Genomic DNA, 13362 nt, shown 5'->3' with positions numbered 1-13362 from the left:
GAGGAGCTAGACGAAGGGGGGCGGAGCCGGGAGGAAACTTCACTCTCGCGCCTCCCCAAAACCCCTCTCGGGTCGGCCTCTTGGACCCAGACTGTAGGAGGGTAGAATTTCAGCCAGATCCCTTTCAGAGTGTGGAACTATTCTGCCCGGCGAGTAAGCCGAGAATGATGAATCGCTCACTATTTACTCGCCATAATAGAGGGACCCCATCTGGATAAAAATAGTGGCCTGGGCTGAGGGTTACGGAGCGGGCTGTTCGCCAGGCCGAGGCTCGGCCCGACTCCTGCGTGCCGATACCGGGCGCAGGGATCGGCGGCTGCGGTCGGAAGGCAAAGGCAAGCCCCGCAAAATTGTATGGGTCAAGGAAGTGGCCGGAGCAACAAGGGGTCAGACCCTGCTATCGATTACACAGTCGTTTATAATTTATTGTTTGTGTAACTTATTGTTGGTGGGCCTCCCATTTTTCACACCTTAGAGTCACTCCGTCCGCGGTCGTTATAAACAATATTTACCGCCTTGATTGGCCTCCTTAACCACATGACCCGAACAAAGTGGATTTCCTATGTAAACATTCAGCGCAGGGATATATTGACAATATGTCCAAGATAATAAACGGCACTGCCAGCCAATGGGATCAGCGAGGGCTGCACGGCGTGACAGGCCCCCTTTACCCTCGGGCTATGACCAGTCGCCTTTAATTATCAGTTACTAATAGTCTCCTTGAACCCCCCTGACATGTCACTCCATATATGGTAGTAATTGTCATAGAAACCCGACAGTTTCAACACGAGTGTCAAAGTTCAGTATATACAGACATACAAGCACATCCTCTCATCAAAAAATTACTCCGCTGTCCGCAAAAGCGTTCAATTATTTTCTCCGCATTTCTCATTGGACTTCTCTTCATGAGAGGGGTGCTGTAGCGCCAAATTTTGGTCTCCTACACGTAAGTAGCCGACGGTGGGCGTTCTGCAATTTTGAGAATTTTCCGGGTATTTTTTGGCGCCCTTTCACGTATTACGTTGCGATCTGACTAATCTTTTAACCCCTGCCTTCTCTCCTCCATTCGACTCTCCGCCACCGCGACCGCCGGGCCGTAGCGGGTCGCAGTTCAGTGTACCCCGCCGCTGTAATATGGCGATGGCAGTCAGTACATGGCGAGAACCGGGTGAAGACCTCTCGAGCCCGGACAAGCAGCAGCAGCAGCCGGCACCCGTCCCGGGACCAGGGCCGCAGCAGCCGCCGCCGTCGCAGCCCCCAGGGCAGACGCAGCAGTCGACCCCGGGTCCGCAGCAGCCAGGCCCGCCGACCCCAAACCAGCAGACGCCGAACGGCGGGACGATGCCGCAACAGACGCCGACGGCCCCGACGCAACCGGCCTCGCAGCAGGGCCAACAACAGTCCACCCCAACCACGGGCAGCCAGAGTCAGCACATCGAGTGCGTCGTGTGCGGGGACAAGAGTTCCGGAAAGCACTATGGCCAGTTCACATGCGAGGGTTGCAAGAGTTTCTTCAAGAGAAGCGTCCGTCGGAACCTGACCTACTCCTGCCGGGGCAACCGCACCTGCCCCATCGACCAACACCACCGGAACCAGTGTCAGTACTGCCGGCTCAAGAAGTGTCTGAAGATGGGCATGAGACGAGAAGGTGTGGGTCTGTATTCCTCCATTCTTTGCTAATTCTTGGATTTTCTGTACTTTTTGCATTTGTTTTGTGAAGTCCGATGGTTGCCATGCTTACTTTTGCGAGTGTGTAGGTGTAGTCGACAGGCAGATACTACCTTATATTAACATTGTGTGTCCCTTCCGTCACCGTCCAGCGGTTCAACGGGGCCGGATTCCCCCGACCCAGCACCCAGCCGGCGGCCAGTACGCCCTGACCAACGGAGTAGACCCGATCAACGGCCACTCGTACTTGTCCGGGTACATCTCTCTCCTGCTACGGGCTGAACCCTACCCGACCTCGCGCTATGGCACACAGTGTATGCAGCCCAACAACATTATGGGCATTGACAACATCTGCGAGCTCGCGGCTCGCCTCCTCTTCAGTGCCGTGGAATGGGCCAGGAATATTCCCTACTTCCCCGAGTTACAAGTCACCGACCAAGTAGCGCTGTTGCGCCTGGTGTGGAGTGAGCTATTCGTGCTGAACGCCTCACAGTGCTCCATGCCCCTTCACGTCGCCCCATTGCTTGCCGCCGCTGGCCTGCATGCCAGCCCCATGTCAGCCGACCGAGTCGTGGCGTTCATGGATCACATACGCATATTCCAGGAGCAAGTAGAGAAACTGAAAGCATTGCACGTGGATTCTGCAGAGTACAGCTGTCTCAAGGCGATCGTGCTCTTCACCTCAGGTAAGTCGAGTGGATGACCCACGCCACGCCATGCAGCCATGATGGCCGCCAAAACAAACTTTTCTCCGCCCGGTCTGTCGGGTCAGATAGCCTTAAAACTAGGACACCTTCATTTCACTTTCCTCTCGTATTTACTCTGTAACATGGATACCTCTAACCTCTCGCTAGCTATACTTCTTCTCGGGGGGAGACAGGGAGGTGTAGGTAGCTAGACGAGTGAGGACGTCGTGTGAAATAGCTTCCAAATGTTGTTTGGTATGTCTGTACACTGGCCTTGGGACACATACCCGGGTCATGGCGCTGAAAAGACGTGTTGCGAAATCGGGGGAAATCTTTTTGGGGGCGACAGTTTGTCCCATCCCCGCTCGTGTTGTGGAATTACTCGTGTGTGGAGCCGGTTTTACGCCGTTGTAAACGCCATGTTGACGTGGTGTGTCAGACGGCGAGGAAACTTAGGGGGTGGAACCCGTTTTGTGTTCATGAAAGGGGTTGGTCGTCAGGGAATTCAGCACGGTGTGAAGCGAGACCGAAAAACATCTGACGAGCCACCTTTTTGACAGTAGGGGTGAAACGTATGACAGAAATATCAGGCTGACTAGACAGGCACGTCGCTAGGCTCTTGTGTACGTCAGGTAAGGAGGGGTTGGTGTGTTGCTTGTCTGTAGTAAGTGGTAGTACGTAGCGTGCAGACGACGCCGGCATTGCATGTGTATACACACACACGGCGTGCCTGCTTACCAATTCAGTGCCGACATTATTACAAGCTACGGCGGTGCTCTGGGTTTCATCTTCGCCTGTAGAATGATCTGCCCCACCGCCACGCTATCTAGTAAGAGCCAGGCACTGGTTAAACACTCCAGTAAATTTCCTGACCAAATTTATAGTGTTCTCCGGCATGCCAGAACTACTTATTGATCATTCCCAGTCAATTTCCCCTGCAAAGTGTTACGTTTGTGATTGCCCCAAATCACGACTGCAAACGGTAGTAATCCGGGCCGGACTGCAGCTAACCGCGTGGCGGTTTGGTCGGTTATTGCTGTCAGTCTCTCTTCATATTTTGGCGGGACGACAGTGATGTTAACTTTGTTAGTATCCGGGGTTGATAAGCCATAGGCTCGGGGTCAATTCCACCGGTCACCCCGATAGTTACAAATCCTCCTTTGATTGTTGTGGTGACCCATACATGCCTATGCTTACCTAATCCTTTTGTTGGCTTGCCGTCTTTATTCGCTACTTCTGGAGTTTTCCGACGCTACTAGACATGAGTCTTATCTGTCTATCGACGTTTAGTAGTGTTTTGACAATGTTTTTATGGCGACGAGGACAGGGGACTATTGTTCTGTGTAGTGTATGCCTTCCATGCGTCCCCTTAAAAGATTAGCCTTATTTGAGTCAATTTGTTGGATACTTTATCAACTATCCTAAAATGTTGTTTAGCTTAAACCTCCAGAAAGTGAGGAAAGCTTTTTTTCATGTTGAAAAGTGTGTTTTTGCGAGCACGTGGTAGGGTAGAGGCAGCCTTGGAGGCCAGGTGTATGTGTGTGTAAGATGCCACCCTGGCACTAAAGAAGGGGTCACGGCCGCCTCGCCAACTCACAAAAAAATGTTTGGAAAGTCAGTCAACTGTACTTATATGACGTGATTATCATGCGGGCCGATCTCTACCGTGTATTGTTTTGGTTATTTGGGTGAGAAAATGTCGCCCTTGTTTTTATCAATGCTTTTTATCGGCTAGTTGTGTTTCGTAATGACTTCCCTGTCCACTTTTAAAGTGTCTGAGCCGTGCCAGATATTTTTGATGACTCAGAGACTAGTTTGTGACACTAGCTGGCATTTCTAACACTGCAACTTACGGCAAAAGATGTACTTGTGCGGTATCTTTGAAAGAAAATCTTTGCAATACCAAGAAAACTAAAGTTGGCGCCAAAGTTTGTTGATTATCTTTGGACGGGCAGGGGAAGGCGGCTTGCTTAGTCGAACTTTGAAATTGCTTGGCATATTGTCATAATATTTCGGATATTTGATTGTGTATATGGCATCAGAATGTATTCTATCCGATGGTATTGGCCCTTTCCGATGTTGTTGTCGGTGTTTTTGGTGTGTCTTTCCGTGTGGTTTAGAGTCTGATGCCCACTTGTGTAGACTGAAGTACTGGTACCATTACACCAAGGGGTGTTAGCTGTCTACTACAAAGTTAGCCTTGTCGTCCTAAGTGTTCTTTATTTTTCCTGGTGTCAGACCAAAACTTTGGCGGTTGTCTTGTAGGAGATGTTTGAAGGACTTTGAGTAAGGAATCTTCGTTCAGAACCTTGCTAGGGTTCTCGGCTGCATTTGCGTTTCACACAAAGCGAAGGGAGGTGTGCCACTTGTTCTCAAACATGCAGCTGAACTTTTGAAGATTTTTTTAGGTTTAAGTTTAAGGGAAGCGGTCTTCTCGTACGGTGTTTTATTTTGTCGCCGTTTCTTGAATGTAGAAATGAGTTCTGGGTGACTGTGCAACTTGGGTTGCAATCCTTTCTGTCTTTTACTGTAACCTCCAGCTTTGGACCCGTCTTGTTTTAGTCCCACTGGCGTTTGTACTAACACAAGTCGCTTTATGAATTTCTTGACTTTGTGCAGTTGTTTTGTTGTTGTATACGGTTTTACCCGGTTGTTGACTTTGTTTCTCCGTTCCTGTGCCCTACCACAGATGCATGCGGCCTGTCGGACGCGGCTCACATCGACTCCCTGCAGGAGAAGTCGCAGTGCGCGCTCGAGGAGTACGTCCGGTCCCAGTACCCCAACCAACCCACGCGGTTCGGCAAGCTGCTGCTGCGCCTGCCATCCCTCCGCACCGTCTCCTCTTCCGTCATAGAGCAGTTGTTTTTCGTCCGCCTGGTAGGTAAGACTCCCATCGAAACCTTAATCCGAGATATGCTCTTGTCTGGAAGCTCCTTTAACTGGCCATACATGTCAATCCAGTGAGTGACTTATTGAAACAAAGTCCTGCGCACATAGCGTCGAACGGACATCTTCCTGAACCCACACTTCAGATGGATTCGCAAGGACTCTAAACCGACGAAGTCACCGTAGTAGATAAACGACTTGCTATGAGCACAGCGTTAGTCCTGTACTACTCTACTCCTTTTGTAAAAAGGATCAAAAAAGAAAAGTGTTATTTTCTCTGTTTTTCTTTTGTTTCGGATTTTATTGATACCACATGAAATGTTCACCTTTGAAAAAGCTAAGCCTTTGTCAATTGGTAAACTTATAACAGACTAGGGGAATTTTAACAATTTCGACAAAATGCCGAATTATGTGTCTATGTATCTTGCTGTTTTATATACATGGTTCCAAACCAAACGTTAAGTGATTTACTACTAATAATTTTGATATAACCTTGCTCTAAGTGTATGCTATCTTGCGTATGTAAAAACTTGTAAAGGAAATTTTTTGAAGGAAAAGAAATACGGACGGAAAGAAGCTCAAAGCTTTGTGGAAATCTGAATGTTGTCCTGGAATCATAATTTTAAAAATACAATCATGATATACATATACAAGGGTAATATAATTGAAGTATCGATGTTTAAAGGCGCTCACTGTGGGCGAGATATCATGGTGTTTGATCTTGTGTTGCTTCTGTTATATATGTTACTAAGGCTTTAATTTAGCAAGGTGTCCAAGACACCGCCTTTGCTTCATTAAAATATGTAGAAAAATGAACACCCTTTCCGTCCCCGTGTCCTTCATGTGGTGTAAACTTGTTCGGTAAGTCCCCGGCCCTGCGGGTAGCTGGTGTCGTCAGATAGGCTGGAGCTTTTCCAGAGTCGCCCCAAAACTTTTGGTGCCAACTCTCCAAACCCCTGGACTGCAAAGAATGCAATCCACAAAAAGACCAGGGTCTCTGCCGAGGTTAAGCTGCTACATGGCTGTATTCAGTCTGACAACCTTACCGGTTAATACTGGAGGGTTGTTCCCTATAGCTTTGGGGTCTCGGCTGGTGAAGCTGGGCCCGGGAAGGGGCAAGTGGGCCGGCTCGGAAGGGCAGACCCTGCGTTGTTTGGGCTTGGGCTAGTCCTAAAATTACTCGTGTCAAGGAGTTTGGAGGGTTGGCTTGGCTTCTCTGGAAAGGCTGGCTGGTTATTTAAGCTACAATAAGCTTCAGTTAGATGCATATAACGCACCTGCTTGGCATGGGAAATTATAGGTGGCTTATTCATTATTTCAGTCACGTTTAGCCCCAGCACTGCTCCGCAATTCTTTTTGATGCCTTTTAGCTTGTATGATCATCAGTTAGCTTTTTAGCACTTCTCACACGCTCTCGTCAGAACTTCCATCTGTAGTGGTGGTGGTTCGTATAAGAAAATGTCCAAACTTTGTCCTCCCTCGCGACCTGTCAGACAGATCTGTCCTCTCCAGTGAGCAGGGAGAATGGATTAAAGATTATTATTTCTCCGGAGAGGTAAAAGGGCCTGTGACCAGTCAGTCAGGATATGCCAGTGTAGGGGCACATGTGTTGTGTGAAACATACCTCCGCCAGCGGTGGAATTCTACAACATTTCACAGGTCCCCATAGCAGGCCTATGTGTGCCTGACCCTCTTTTGTTGCACAATTCTGGGGATAAAGGCGGGAAAACCGCAACAATTCCACCCCCGATAGGAAATCGTAACTATTTCCTCTCACTGGGGTCGGGGTCAGACCCCCTTTACATAAAGTCGGCTTCCCTCCTTCAGTGAATGAATTCACCACCGCAGGCACTAAATTCTATCCGGTCTTGCCATTACATGTGCACAGAAACTTTCCCCCACTCTTCTCTTAGTCAGGAAAACAATAATCGCGGTAGAATATGGGTGTTTTACGAGTAGTTACAGTCTAATCTAAACTACAACCGCTGTATAACTCCCCACCCCAGCCCTCTGCGTCTGAACCAAAGTAAAGTAAATTAAACTGTAGCGTCCTCCTCTGCCATACTGTTGGGGAAAAACCCTAATTTCCGCGCCAACTTGTCATTCCTCGTCACATTAGGCACAGGCTGACCTTGGCCAGATTGTTTAGAGAGCACATTTTGCAACTTAAGGATTGGAAAATGATGTGCAGGGGTGGATGAGAAAAATATACTCCCCCAGATTATTTGGTTAACAGTGGCGTAATTGAATTATGTCGGCCTGAAAATTATGTGGAGGTTCGGTAGCGCACCAGGCCTGGGCTGGGGATGAAATTGTACCTGCCCAGCCCCCATATGACAGGCCCTGCTTTATGCCCTAGCCTTGGGTACGTTCAAATATTTTGGTTGTTTATGGCAGGGCGATAGAAGCACGGCCAAACGATGACACGCGGTGAAATAATATGACTACTGAGATAAGGCTTGATTTATGGGAATGTGTAACGGAATTGCACAACGATATCCCCATCGCTTGGCTGGTGTCAATTTTTGGATACACACTCCAGTCGAGAGCATATTTTGTCTACAGGTAGCAGTTTTACAACTACTCCAGACTACAGCCTGGGTTCCCGATAATTTACACCCACCACTTCAAAATATTTTACCTGGTGGTGTAAACCTGCCAATTGCCATGACTTGGCTGAAAAAAGATTGGGCACTTTTTTGGGGGTAAAAATGTGGTGTATGTTTTTGACCTCGGCGTCAATCTAACTGACACCTTGTAGTACCGTGTGCCCCGTGAGCTTTGGTTGGGGCGAGAGTTTGGTCAACACTCGGGATTTGGGTATTAAAATGGCCGTGGTGTCCAGGACGGAATGGTGGCCCACCTGCAAACCCTATGCCGTGTGAATCGTCAAACGTGTACCTTTGAGGACTGCAAAGCCTCCTTAATAGTACCGCTTGTGACGTCTTAACTGTTCGCTCCCTCCCCTCCCCCCGTCCCAAGTAAAATATCCCAGACATGGCCGTGTAAACAGGGATATTTAGTTGGAAAAACACCGGGTGTCAAGTGTGAGTATTCAGACATGTTCCCCACGTCAGCGGCCGGCCCGCCGTCACCCTTGCGTTGATCCGTGGCCTGGATCGCTCTGCTAGCTCTTGAAACTGTCCCCTCCAGTCAACAAAAGCATACATTGCAGGTAGCACAGTCGAACAGGACATGGGTGGAAAAAATGGGGGTCAAAATAGTGCGCGCGGTGCGAAGTCATGAGGCCACGGTGGCGACATATTGTGTGGCGAGCGCAGGTCTCAAGTGCAGGGCTCCGAGCGCCATATTTTGACCCGGTAGGGTTGTGAAAGGGGAAAGTTCATCGCCTCCGTGTTGGCGCCTTATCTGCGATCACGTTAATGTGTAGGTGAATATTTCGGTTCATGCCCGTAATTAAGATGCTGTCGACACGGATATCGTAGGTTTTATTCCGTGGCACGGGAGTTTGTGGGGGTCGGCGGGCCGAAGAAGCGAGGGCCGGCCGCCGCCAAACTCCCTGTATGGCGACGGTTGTTGGGCCTTGCCCCTTACGTATCACCCCACACATTCTTGTCTCACGTTTCGTCACCAACGGCAAGGGTAAATACGTCTGGATTGCTGGGGGCCAGGGTGCGCGGCCGCACATTATGTCGGTGCACCGGCGGGGCTCGGCAAGACCCGACCCAACAAAACTCGGTCAAGGAAACCCCCAAAAAGTTCAAGTTTACAAAGAGATCGTAATATGCAACACATGGCCCGTGCCATACTCTGTTGTAAACCTCCTTTGCACAACCTCGCCTCTCTCTGTTCGATATTAGCTAGGAATTTTGTTTTGGCTTGCAGTTTAAGTCGTGTGAAGACAACTTCATGCTTGTCAAATGCGCCAGATATGCGCTATTTTAAGAACTAGATAGGCTTTATGGAAACTACCATCCCCTTCAAAACGTAGACTTGTATGCTGCCTCGTTTGAAAACCCCCCGCACGCAAAGACTTGCACGCAAACTTCTGATTTAGCAAACACTTGCTATAAACCTCTCCGCACCCACACCACAATCCATATTTCATGACTGTGCCTTTTGTAAGTGCACCCATTTACTCTCTTAAACTTATCGTGACCCTAATCGAGCTTTATTGTTTGTTGTTATTATCTTAATTGTAAATTTTAGGCGGGAGGTAACGGTATAATCTCAACTGCCGCCGGCTATACGGAAATCCACAGTTTGATGAATATGTGGAAATGTTAGATCTAGGTAGGAAGGTATTCAAAGTCCCTACTGAGCAACCAAAATGCAAAGTACTTTTTTGTGGTTCATTAGTAAAAAGTGTTGCTTCTTTGTACTTGACTATGAAACGCTATACAACAGTTCCTATCATTTACAACCAACAGGAAATGGTAGGAGTTTTTGACATAGTTGGTAAACAATGATGTTGAAATAGTAGTTAAGGAGGTCGCTAGGTTTGCTAAAATGCTGTCTCTATCTTAAGAACAGAATATTTGTAGCAATCTTATTAATTTTAAAGACGCCAGCTGAGAGAAGCTGGTGTCTTAAAATGCTAAATCTCCTGAACATATTTCGATGGTATTTTAGTTTGCCTTCTTGCTAATATCTCTCAAATCCTTTCAACTTTCACTAATATTATGAACCTCATGTAGCTTTTCATGAATTGATGTTAGAACTCTTTTCGGGGCTAAAAATGTCTTAATTTCTGTTAGTGACATTCTATTCTGTCTATTTTCTCAGAGATTTTTGATTGATTTCTTTCCTATTCTATTCCAATATTTTGCCCATTTGTACTTGTCATATTTAGCTCTATTAGATGATGATTGTTGGTAGAGCATCAAAAGTTGACAGGGGAATCAAACCCTACCCTCTCTGATTCCAACAAACCATTAGAAGAGATTATCGAAGAAGTGTGACATGGAAACATTTTTACTTTTTGTTTACTGTACCTTTTGCCCCCATGGCCTTATCATTCTAAACAACTCGACAGCACTAGTATAACAAACAAGACATGATGAAGTTGTGAAACAGTATTTTCTGCTGGAAAATATGCAGACCTTGGCCTATCCCATCTATTGGGGTGAACCCACTAAAACGTTTGTTATTGAGACATTAATACATTGCCATAACTTCAATTGTCTCATTTTTTCCCACAAATTTTCAACAATATTGCTGTTGCTTTTTTTCCCTGTGTCTTCAACCAGATGGTAGTACAGTTAACATTAAGAGGGTGTAGACCTTTCTCCAGAGTAGTTTGAGTCATAATAGTTAATTCTTGGAAAAATTGTGTTATGACATCCTTTGTTACTCTCTATGTTGTGTATTTTCTGTAGTTCGTTTCCTCTCTCTTTATTTAGTGTAGGTCAGCGGGTTGCTTGGTTTGTGTGCCCGTACCCTGCCCCTTACTCGGCCCCGGGGCCCCGTGACTTTGACTGTCCAACTAACTTCAGGAATGTGGCTTGTCTGTCAGGACATCTGCGTCTATCCCCACGTGTCAATCTCCCCAAGTCTCTACAGACCCCGTGTCTGCCATGAAGTATTGTAGTGAAGGACAGCTCACAGCAGCCAAGAAAAAGAAAAGGAGTAATCTAGAACTAAACTTGAGACGTTTCCACCCTAACCTTCCTTTTGCCATAGTTTTATAAACACCTCATCAAGTGTTAATCACTTTTATGAAAACTTCCCAACATGGGGAAGAGTTGAGTTGCGTATTTTCGCTCCAGAAATACCTGCGGTGTAAACTACACCATGAACCTACGTTCAACTTCAGTGAAGGCTTGAGGCAATGTTTTCAGGAGAGAAAAATCATTCTTTTAGAGTTTACAAAATAATTGTAAGACTTATGAGTATTATGTACGCTTATTCCCAGCTGTGAAATTTTATTGACTAGATGTAGCAGTTTTGTTTGGGGGCCAAAAGAGAAAGGTAAGCAAATATGTAAGAATATGTCCAACTTATCATGTTTGATTTTTTTCCGTGGAGGATTGCTAGATATTCCTTTAATCTTGTCTATATTCAGTCAAAAGAAAATGCAGTCTTAACAGCTTTTGTACCATGTTTAATAACAAAGAATCCTCGGGAAATTAGAGTTTCAACTTTGGAAAGTATGATACTTGTCAGCACACTCAGAATAGTGCTAGTCCATAACCAAATTCCTAATCTATATAGTCTTAGTCTTCCAAGGAAATATATTTTTCGGCATATCCTTGTATGAAAACTATAGGTCAGTTATTCTGACCAATATTTGTCATTGGATTTTTCTGCTCCACTCTACCATACAGTATAGTGTAGGGAAGAGTTTGAGACGTGTGTTGGAATTTGGAGGTTTTATGCCAAAAGATTTATTTTGAAACTTTGTAAAGATTAATTTCAACATGTTTACTATGTTGCCAAATGATAGCTTTGTATGTTTGACGTTGATTTTACCAGAAAAGGGCAAATTTTTAAATTTGATTCGTATGTTGACAGAACTATCCTTTGCTAACATTATGCTGGTGTAAAGTTTCCCTAGAACCAGGTTTGGGATGGTTTTAGATTTGAGACAAGTTAATGCTACTTGCAAGTATAACACAGAAAAATAAACACCGAATCACAATCACAAAGTAAGCAACATGGAGTACAGAAGACGTGAAGAGAAGTTTTGTAGCTGAGTTTTATTTGTGTAGGTGCAGATGTGTGTGGTAGTGTGCCCGGACCCGTTATCTAGCGCCTTCTTGTTGCGCTTAAAATGTCTGCTGAAACCATCTTCTCGTTTACTTGTGAGGTCTAAGACGATGTCAACCAAAGTACAATTCCAGTAAGGAACCCTGCATAAGTGTTGTAGTTACAGGAAATTCTTGACGCACAGGCTAAAATCGTGTGTAGCTCTGTTGCACTACCAACGCATGTTTGACAAGCCTGCCAGCTATATATACATAAATACATATACACGCATATTTGAAGGTGTCAGCTCGATTGACAGTCACTAATAAACCGGAATTCCTACATATAACATGACAGGGAGGGGAACATTTCGCAGGCATGAGTGAAATACAAGGAATATAGTCTACAGGGCTGTTTGTGAGGCCGCATGGGACCAGTCTTTGGTTTTGTAGCCGTACATTTTGTGTGTGTAAACATGCGAGAGAAATTCTGCTCTGACAGTGGTGGTATTTTTGTGCCGGAATGCTTACTTATTTTACAGTCATCATGGGCGTTGTATGTAAATCTGTACAGGGATTATCATTTGGTATGTGCTTTGGCTAAATTCGTATTGAACATTTGTCGCCTGAATTGTGTATTTCCGTGCATGTCGAGGCGGTAGTGCTCGGAATGATTGGCAGTTGTAAAGTGTGTGAGAATGCAGTCCCTCGCACACAGGTTATGAAATAAAACAGATAGAAATTCTACCAAGAGAATCACAAATCCCTGGTTTACAGATTAAACCTTTTTAACCAGAATTTTGCATATAACGTGTTGTATAATGTGGTACTTATAAACATGGTGTTTTTGGTCTGTGGTGCCTGGAGGCTATAGCGAGTAATGATGGCATAAATATGATACCAACATTCACACCATAAAACATTGAAGCATATGTCTTTATTTTCATATATTCCTGTAGGACTTGCTATGAAATGATATCGTTCAATCGTTGGCATATACAGCTTCTGAAAATACCAATTTTCTTCATTTTTCCTCAGTTAAAAAAACACAGTATTTTTGTAAACACAGAATACACTATACATACACTCATAACTATAGTGATTTGTACTGTTTTGTGTCTGGTGTATACCATGTATGGATTTGTTTTTTGAATGCTTAGTTTATTGACATCATCATTTTCCCTTCAGAAACTATTTTTACCCCTTCTTTTTAGCTAGGTGATGTGGAAAAAAAACATCAATTTCTATCCAAGACCTTTCATTTATCTCTTGGCTCTGTATCGTACATCCTTAAATATAGCGTTCCTTTTAAGATTCTACAGTCGAAATCACAAAAGTCATTTGCAAATGTCGGCATATCTTGAAGCTTGTGTATGTATTTGCTTGAAAAACCTGCATCCTGTCGCACTATGTTTCCTACGTCAACGTCAAAATGTGAAGGGTGTTTTATAAGACGGTGTCTGGACGTATTCCTG

At 45.5% G+C, this 13362-nt stretch overlaps 1 protein-coding gene across 2 annotated transcripts; it reads left to right on the top strand.

Moving 5' to 3' along the window:
- The first annotated feature begins 334 nt into the window (after window positions 1-334).
- LOC136428227 (COUP transcription factor 2-like) lies at window positions 335-6056 on the top strand. 2 transcript variants are annotated; one of them, XM_066417567.1, is made up of 4 exons: window positions 335-946; window positions 1101-1648; window positions 1821-2354; window positions 5044-6056. In XM_066417567.1, the coding sequence occupies exons 2-4, from the start codon at window positions 1135-1137 to the stop codon at window positions 5316-5318; spliced, it is 1323 nt and encodes a 440-aa protein (XP_066273664.1). In that variant the 5' UTR covers window positions 335-946; window positions 1101-1134; the 3' UTR covers window positions 5319-6056. The 2 variants fall into 2 exon arrangements, with proteins under 2 accessions (XP_066273664.1, XP_066273663.1); XM_066417566.1 differs by having other exon boundaries at window positions 337-946; window positions 1101-1654.
- The last annotated feature ends 7306 nt before the right edge of the window (window positions 6057-13362 follow it).

Source organism: Branchiostoma lanceolatum, chromosome 2 (genome assembly GCF_035083965.1).
Source record: "Branchiostoma lanceolatum isolate klBraLanc5 chromosome 2, klBraLanc5.hap2, whole genome shotgun sequence".
Classification (NCBI taxonomy): Eukaryota; Metazoa; Chordata; class Leptocardii; order Amphioxiformes; family Branchiostomatidae; genus Branchiostoma; species Branchiostoma lanceolatum.
The sequence above is the reverse complement of the archived record's forward strand: the minus strand, read 5'-3'. Positions and strand labels throughout refer to the sequence as shown.

Bases quoted from the DNA above. Each gene is read 5' to 3' on its own strand.
- LOC136428227 (XM_066417566.1), top strand. From the start codon at position 1,135: ATGGCGATGGCAGTCAGTACATGGCGAGAACCGGGTGAAGACCTCTCG. The intron at 1,655-1,820 runs GTCTGTATTCCT...GTCACCGTCCAG, and splicing joins CATGAGACGAGAAGGTGTGG to CGGTTCAACGGGGCCGGATT. The intron at 2,355-5,043 runs GTAAGTCGAGTG...GCCCTACCACAG, and splicing joins GATCGTGCTCTTCACCTCAG to ATGCATGCGGCCTGTCGGAC.